The sequence below is a fragment of the Centroberyx affinis genome, unplaced genomic scaffold (genome assembly GCF_046629955.1).
Source record: "Centroberyx affinis isolate AG114_WGS23_722 - 3 ecotype Tasmania unplaced genomic scaffold, CSIRO-AGI_Caff_v1 ptg003277l_1, whole genome shotgun sequence".
Lineage (NCBI taxonomy): Eukaryota > Metazoa > Chordata > Actinopteri > Beryciformes > Berycidae > Centroberyx > Centroberyx affinis.
Genome location: NW_027281294.1, coordinates 11576 through 20000, shown reverse-complemented (window position 1 = coordinate 20000; position 8425 = coordinate 11576). Strand labels below are relative to the sequence as shown.

The following is an 8425-nucleotide window of genomic DNA, read 5'->3' as shown; positions in this document are numbered from 1 at the left end:
ACAAGGACCCGGCCTTCGTAAGAGACACACACACACACACACACACACACACACTCAGTTTGCCTTAACAATAACTCGTCTACTGGTAATATGCTGTTTTCTAGGAAGCAGTGGTGGAAGAAGTACTGAGATCTTTTACTTCAGTAAAAGTTGCAATACAACAATGTAAAGATACTCCATTACAAGTAAAAGTCCTGCATTCAAAATCTTACTTAAGTAAAAGTACATAAGTATTGGCAGCAAAATGTACTTAGAGTATCAAAGTAAACGTACTCATTATGCAAACTGTCCCCATTTAGAGAGTTATATTTTTCATAAATTATTGGAATATTAATACTGATTTATTGACATACATGTACATGTAAGCAGCATTTTAAAGTTGTCAACGTGAAGCTAATCTTAGCAATTTAGCTATACTTTTGGGTAGTCTAATCTATAACAATGCTATTTTATAGTTATTTTATAAAGATGATCAAATGTTTTAAATATAAAATATTGATCTGAAGAGTAACTAGTAACTATAGCTGTGAAATAAATGTAATGGAGTAAAAAGTACAATATTTCCCTCTGAAATGTAGTACAAAGTAGCATAAAATGGAAATACTCAAGTAAAGTACAACTACCTCAAAATCGTAAAAAGTACAGTACTTGAGTAAATGTACTTAGTTACTTTCCACCACTGCTACGAAGTAAAAGTAATGGGATTTTGATTGAAAAATACCACAAAAATACAAATCTGCTAACGTTTTTTGGCATTTATTATTAAATAGGTGAGTGTTATCATATGGAGAATTAACTAAAAAGCTGCTCAATACTCATTTTTCATTTAAGTCATTTAGGCAGTTTTCCTTTCCATTAGAGCTGTGGTTCTCAAACTGTGGTCCAGGGACCAACAGAGGTCCTTGAGGGGGGTCCCAGAGGGTCCCCAGCAAACAGAGGAATAGATGAATTTCACTTTTACTCCATTCAATAGAAGGACAGGATCCTCTCAGATGGGGGTCTGTGGTCTATGGAGCACTGATTTGATTTGGGGGGACCTTGATATGAAATAGTTTAGGAGCTCCTGCGTTAGAGAGAGGACTGTTTGTTTGAATCTGTTGCGTCTTGCTGCCCCCTGGTGGAGAAACTCTTAGAAACCTTTTACTGTTTCTCTCTTTCTCATTCAATTCTACTTTAGCCGACTTTCACCCAAAGATCTCTCTCTCTCTCTCTCTTTCTTTGCCGTTATTTCTGTCTGTTGTGGCCTTTCTTTCTTTCTTTCTTTCTTTCTTTCTCCGTGTCATTATTTCTCTGTCTGCCCCCATCTTTTTGTCTTTCTTTTTCTTTCTTTCTGACACTATTCCATTTTATTTTTTTGTTTTTTGCCTTTCTTGTGTTCCTTTCTTGTGTTCCTGTGTCTTGTCTGTCGTTCTTTATTTCTTTCTCTCTCTTTGTTTCTGTCTCAATATTTTTTTAAAAAACGAGACAATGTTCTTGTCTTTTTTCGCCAATCGTTTGTTTACCAAGTCTCTCTCTCTCTCTCTGTCTCTCTCTCTCTCTCTCTCTCTCTCTCTCTCAATTCAATTCAATTCAATTCAATGTGCTTTATTGGCATGAAAGTTCACAGACAATATTGCCATCGCATCAAGATGAATATCAGTCTAGGTGTGCGTGGGTGTGTGTGTTTACCAAGTCTCTCTCTCTCTCTCCCTCTCTTTCTCTCTCTCTCTCCCTCTCTCCCTCTCTCCCTCTCCCTCTGCTTCCCTCCACCCAGAGACCTACAGCCAAGGAGTTGCTCAAACACAAGTTCATCGTGAAACACTGTAAGAAGACGTCCTACCTCAGCGAGCTGATTGACAGGTACAGGAGGTGGAAGGAGGAGGGGCACAGCGACAGCGGCTCCGACGACTCCGACAGGTAAGGAGTGTGTGTGTGTGTGTGTGTGTGTGTGTGTGTGTGTGTGTGTTGATGTTAGAGGCAGATTTTTCTTGTTGTTTTTGACAGAGAATTTGTGTTTCAGGCTCGAGTTGAGTACTACAGTGTATGTCTTGTTTTGCCGAGCCAACTAATGTGTGTGTGTGTGTGTGTGTGTGTGTGTGTGTGTGTGTGTGTGCGTGTGTGTGTGTGCAGTGAGTCCAGTAATAAGGAGAACAGCCAGTCTCCAGAATGGTCCTTCACCACCGTCCGCAAGAAGAAGACAGAGGGCAGGAAGGTCCTGAATGGAACGGTCAGTAACATCTCTGTGTGTGTGTGTGTGTGTGTGTGTGTGTGTGTGTGTGTGTGTGTGTGTGTGTGTGTGTGTGTGTGTGTGTGTAAATGCTAAAAGATGTCAGTTCATCATCTGCATGCTTCTGAATGCATTTTGGAGACACTTTGTTATGACTGGAGACAGGCATGGTGCAAACTGTCAAATTGGTAAAATTTAATTTCTGTTTTTCAATTTTCAATATCACAGCATTTGTAAAGGTCGCTTTGCATTACACTGAAGTAGCAGAGTCATGAACAGAAGTTTTGAGAGTTGCAACCTGAACTGCATCAGTCAGTGAAACAGCTTGTCTGGAAGCAAAGGTCTTACAGATGACTCAAAAAATGTAATTAGAACCCATAATGTACTTTATTTTCATGCCAAGCATAATTTCTTTTTTAAATGGCAGAGATCTATTTTGGAGCAAAACTATGTGTCTATATTGCATTTAAGACCTGCTGTTTTGGCAAATAGAACGGCATTAAATGTCATCTCTTCCTCCTCCTCTCTCCTCTTCATCCCTCCGCTCTTCCTCCTCTCTCCTCCTCCTCGGTCTCTCCTCAGGTTCAGGACCAGCTGAGTAAATCCACCAGTCTGACTACAGTCATCTCTCCTGTCTTCACTGAGGTTAGTACAAACACACACTTTTAATTCTTTAGAAAAAAAAATAAATCTTCTTCTCATGAACCCCAGGTCAGAATGACACAAAATTTGGCAAGTAAATTAATTGGGTCTGCCTTTATTTAGCCTATGCTAAAAAAAAAAAAAGCTAAGGGATCAGTCCAAAAATGGCCAAGTTATTAATCTATCAATTTTTAAAAATGTGCACAAAAACACTTTATAATACAGCCCGCGTTTTAGAGTGTAACTCCCTGTCATTACCATGTAATTTCCCGGTTCTATTACTTACTTAATTACTTACCGGTTCCTACTGGTACTTAAATGTAGGTACAGCAGAAGAAAACAAGACAATGAGGAACAATTAGGTGTAACTTACGGTGTAACTTCCTCGTATGAATCAGTATATATGGCTTTGGATGAAGTGCAATAAAAACAAATGCTTTTGCCCTTTGCTCATGGCAGTTGTGACAAACATTTTATATGCATGCGAGTTCGGCAGGCAAGCTGCACCCCCACTCTGGGGATTTATTATGCTTATGTCTTATACTTCATTGTATGAATTTGAATAGGAACAAGTGGAGAAATGGGTCTATACTTTTGAAAATTAGCTCCTAGCAGGCATGTTCGTCCACTGCAGCAGCTCATAACGGGCAGGCTGGAGTAGAAAGCAAACTTACCTCTCTCAAGTACACAGAAGGCTTGTATTGTCATCCGAGGACGAAAAACTAACAATACAGTAATGTAATAATATGCATATATATGTATATCTTTAATTACACAATAATAAGGTATGCAGGGAGTTATAAAATATGTTTTTATTCTCTAATTACACAGAAACCACAAGGTATGTGCTGTGAACTCCTGTTGTGCTGTGATAATAACAAAGACTCCAATACCCACAATGCCTTGTGGGGGAATCAGAGAACTCAGTGCATTCTATGTCACATTGTGGTAAACTGTTCATTGCTGCCAGCAGCTATATGTTTTCATGTTTCTGTACTGATCCCTGTAGGGAGATTCTCTTCCCTCCACAGGGAGGTCAGAGGTCAAAGGTCAGGGCTACAGACAGAGACTGTGGAGCTTGTAGTTTTTCAGTGTTTTGCTCAAAGGCTCTTCAGCAGGGCAGACGCTTGCTGCCATGGGGACTTGAACCGTTGCCTCCTTGCTCCCTCGGTTCCTTCCGTGTCAAATCACTCAGAAAAGTGAATTTCGACTCCTGCTGTCTCAGATTGTTCTGAAATGGTTTCTATAGCTGAAAATGGATGTTAGCAATTTGGGTGCAGTCAATTAGCTTGATTTATCTAAGATCAAATTATATTTCTAGAAAATAATGTTACAGGAATACTTGTAGTCTTTTTGGTTTCTAACTACAGGAACCCTTTCAGAGCAGAAGTCTGAGCTGGTGGGAGTCATGAGGTGTGATGTGACATGAAGGAATGACTCCCTTCTAAACCTTCACAGAAACTCGTATTCTACTTGAGCACTAGATGTCATTTCAACGTTGCCTCTATGCCCCAAGATCCGTTTTCACCTTCTTGAGAAGTTTGTTCTCTCCAAGACAGTTTGGGAAGATCATTCTCCACAAGGACAGGATTGTGGACTTGGCGTTCACTTGATGACTTGATGTTCACGTCCGATCATTTTCCCGGCTGTTTCACCCGGCTCTGTCCTGCGGACTCTAAAGCTGTTTGGATGTGAAGCGTCATTCTCGTAATGAATCTTGGGGCTTTCCAAGTCGCCATCTGATGCTTTGTCGTTTGGCAAGTAACAGAGGTGGGGACTCGAGTCACATGACTTGGACTCGGGTCACAGTTTTAATCACTTGAGACTTGACTTGATGCATGAAGAGAAGACTTGACTTGACTTGGGTTCTGGTGACTTGGGACTTGACTTTGACTTGTACTTTGATGACTTGAAAAGGTTTCTAAAGTCTTGACTTGAGATCTTGTTTGTGTAAATTTGAGAAATTTGAGATTTGTTCCAGCAGACGACTGAATTTAAATTCTGTTTTCTGAATTTGTATGGAATGATTGAATTTATTGAAGTTGAAACTGATTATAGAAATCAAACTCATGATGCTCTTACCAAGTTTTTATCCTATTAAAACCATATTGCATTGAAAAGTCCTAGATATTTAGTTTTCTTTCAGATATTAAATTGATACTGGACTCTTGATTTGCTCTGACTTGACTTGCTGGTCTACATTTAGACTTGAGACTTGACATTAGTGACTTGGACTTGACTTGGTAATCTACATTTAGACTTGTGACTTGAGACTCGTGCCCCAAGACTTGAGACTGACTTGGGACTCGAGTGAAGCTGACTTGGTCACACCTCTGGCAAGTAAACTTCTGGGATCTTTCTACGAATTTCTACGAACACAGAAAACCGGGAAGTCTATGCAACGGATAAACGTGTTACGAGTTAGAAAGGCACACACACACACACACACACACACACACACACACACACACACACACAGATAACAACACACTCTGTTTTGTATCTTCTTCTTCTGTAGTTGAAGCAGCCGTATAAGGACCACTCTGAGCAGCGGTCGGCCATCGAGGAGCTGGAGCGCAACATCCGATTGGCCGAGGAGGTTTGCCCGGGAATCACAGACAGGATGGTCACACACATCATCGCCAGGTTCCAGAAGTACGCTCTTCATCTCCTGTCTCTCTCTCTCTCTCTCTCCATCTATCCCATCCTTTGTTCCCCCTTTTCTTTCATTTTTCTTTGTCTTCTTTTTCTTTCTGTCATCTTCTGTCTTTCTTTATTTCATTCTTTACTCTTTACTTTCTTCCTTTCTGTTAGTTGTTTCTTTTCGTCATTATTTCTGTCCTGCGGCCTTTTGTCTTTCTTTGTTTCTTTCTTTCTCTCTCTGTCATTATTTCTGTCTGTCTGCCGCCTTCATTTTGTCTTTCTCTTTCTTCCTTTGTTTCTTTCTTTTTTCTGTCATTATTTCTGTCTTTCTTTGCTGTTATTTCTGTCTATTGTGGCCTTTTGTCTGTCTTTCTTTCTTTCTTTCTTTCTTTCTTTCTCCGTGTCATTATTTCTGTCTGTCTGCCTCCATCTTTTTGTCTTTCTTTTTCTTTCTTTCTGACACTATTCCATTTTATTTGTTTTATGTTTTTCTGCCTTTCTTTTGTTCCTTCTTTCATTTTTCTCTGTCATTGTTTCTGTCTTGTCTGTCGTTCTTTATTTCTTTCTCTCTTTCTCTCTCTTTGTTTCTGTCTCAATATTTTTTAAAAACAAGACAATGTTCTTGTCTGTCTTCGCCAATCATTTACCAAGTCTCTCTCTCTCTCTCTCTCTCTCTCTCTCTCTCTCTCTCTCTCTCTCTCCCTCTGTCGTTCACCCTCAGATTCTCGCCCAACTGAAGAAGGGATGAATGAGGAATGGAAACAGAAAAAGAGAGACTGTGTCCTCGTATGGTGACGCTGCTGGATGATGGGAAATAGAGGAGTTTTGCTGTGCAATGTCTCCTCGCCACACACACACACACACACACACACACACACCCACACCCACACACACACACTACATGGAATATATACACTATATATATATGTATATATTTTCACTGCTGTTGAGTGAAGACCTGTTTTCTCCCCAGACTGTTTGGCAGGACCTGCGAAGCTCTCTAATCAACAGCTTTGCATTTTTTTTTAAATGTAAACTGGGTTTCTGCACACAAATGACCACATATAGTATTTATTTTCTAAGCGCTATATATCCTTATTGGAAAAAGAAATTTCCAACAAGGGGATAGAGGATTCAATCTGTTAAAGGATCTTCATTTTGTCAACCAAGGACGTAAGTTACCTCCTACCGTTAAAAAAGAAAATAGCATAATTTGCTTCAGATTTTTGCTATCAATCATTTTCCAAAAGGTGGCAGCACGTTTTTTTAATGGAAATATCTTGTTTTGCATTGAAACCGTTCACAAAAACTTGAAAAACGTGAAAACACCCTAAAACATTTAAGAGCTTCTCACCCAGCAGCAGTGATTTATTGTGTCATGCCTTGCCTTGACTTGTAGATGTCTATATATTTGTTCAGTAGCACTTGACACAGATTAATCTATATGCCAATATTACATACATTGTTATTGTTGTTTCGGTAAAGCTTTTAAATTACAGCTCCCTGATCGTATTCAGTCATTCTCAGACAGCAGTTACTACTATTTATCTGTTTTATAAAGGTTAAAGGTCATGACGGCAACAAAAATAATACCCATAAATTCTATTAAATTATATATAATCCACTTATGAAGCAACGATAATACTGTGGGGACAGGAGATTAAAGCTAAATTCAGTTTTCTCATCTTCAGCAGTAGTTATTTCTCGTTGGCGGTTGCAGCAGACCCAACAGTGTCAAATTTGTTGTTTAAAGAAATGGTAATAGTGGAGGATTCTGGTGGTTGCCATGGATACGGAAGCAATTTGACCATTCATTGGTTGCATCAGGCTCCACCGTTGCCTGGGATCTATATGGTTCCGCACACACATTTTGTGATCATTGGAAAGTAACACAGATCCTTCTCCAGAGTGCTCTATTCAGCATGAAGGGAGCTGTAATCAAAGGCATTACTGATATTTTGTACCAAAGACACTATAACGCTTGGTCATTGTATATTTTCATCTTTTTATATATCATAAGGGATACGAAAATGCTTTTTTGGGGGGGAAAATGTAAAATGAAAGATGTAAGATTTTACAGAAATGTACTCTTTTTGTAGGGGGATTTAGAGTTTTATGAATAAATATTTAAGTTTGATTGAGAAACTTGTGGTGTTGGATGAATTTGTGTCTTCTTTGTGAGATTGTACTGTTAATAGTACTGCAATATTACCAAAGACGGCATTTTCTCTATGATAAGGATACGACTGAGGCAGAAGCTTGTACTGTCTGCAAATATAATGTGGCTTTCATAGAACGGTTACCAATGCTTGTGTACTGAATTAAAAGTTTTCTTCAAAGTAGCATCATTAGAATTGGTATTACAACTTCTGGGAATTTTTTACATTGGGTAGTTTCTATCTAACAATGTAATTGGAGAAAAACAACGTTAATTGCACTTTTGCTTAATTTTCTTTTCTGGATATTATTTTATAATCAGCATGGTTGGAATGCATGTTTAACCAATGATAGGATTTAATTGGATTGCTTTGTTTCAAACTATCCACCGTATAAATAAAAGAAAAATAGAATAACGATAGATTTTTGAGTTAATTTCAGCACAGCAAATCTTCCTATATATAATAATTTATTGACAAAAGGAATTACATATTGTATACCAAAAAGTCTTGAATGCACATTTTTGTACAGAATCCGCAACAAGAACCAGTTCTGTAAACTACGTTGTCCAGTGTATCACATCCACACAATACTCTTCATATAAAAACCACCAACACTTTTTTTCACATAAGGCTGTATGTGTTACGTTTCCACAATGCCAGATTATTTTTGTATAAGTAAAAAAAATTCACCTCTCAGATAAAAAATGCAACTCTTCAAACTGGTTTTAAGTAGTTTCACAACCAGGGTTTCCACTTCTCATGGTATCAGTATTAT

General features: G+C 38.6%; 1 protein-coding gene across 1 annotated transcript in view; it reads left to right on the top strand.

The window, feature by feature from the left end:
• Positions 1-6386, top strand: part of stk26 (serine/threonine protein kinase 26) — a 24889-nt gene extending 18503 nt beyond the window's left edge. Inside the window, exons 7-12 of the mRNA XM_071538451.1 lie at positions 1-17; positions 1754-1896; positions 2110-2206; positions 2789-2851; positions 5367-5503; positions 6213-6386. The exon at positions 1-17 is cut by the window's left edge and continues 169 nt beyond it. Of these exons, the coding sequence (XP_071394552.1) occupies positions 1-17; positions 1754-1896; positions 2110-2206; positions 2789-2851; positions 5367-5503; positions 6213-6228 (473 nt within the window). The 3' untranslated portion in view covers positions 6229-6386. The remainder of the gene's footprint in view (positions 18-1753; positions 1897-2109; positions 2207-2788; positions 2852-5366; positions 5504-6212) is intronic.
• Positions 6387-8425: the final 2039 nt, after the last annotated feature.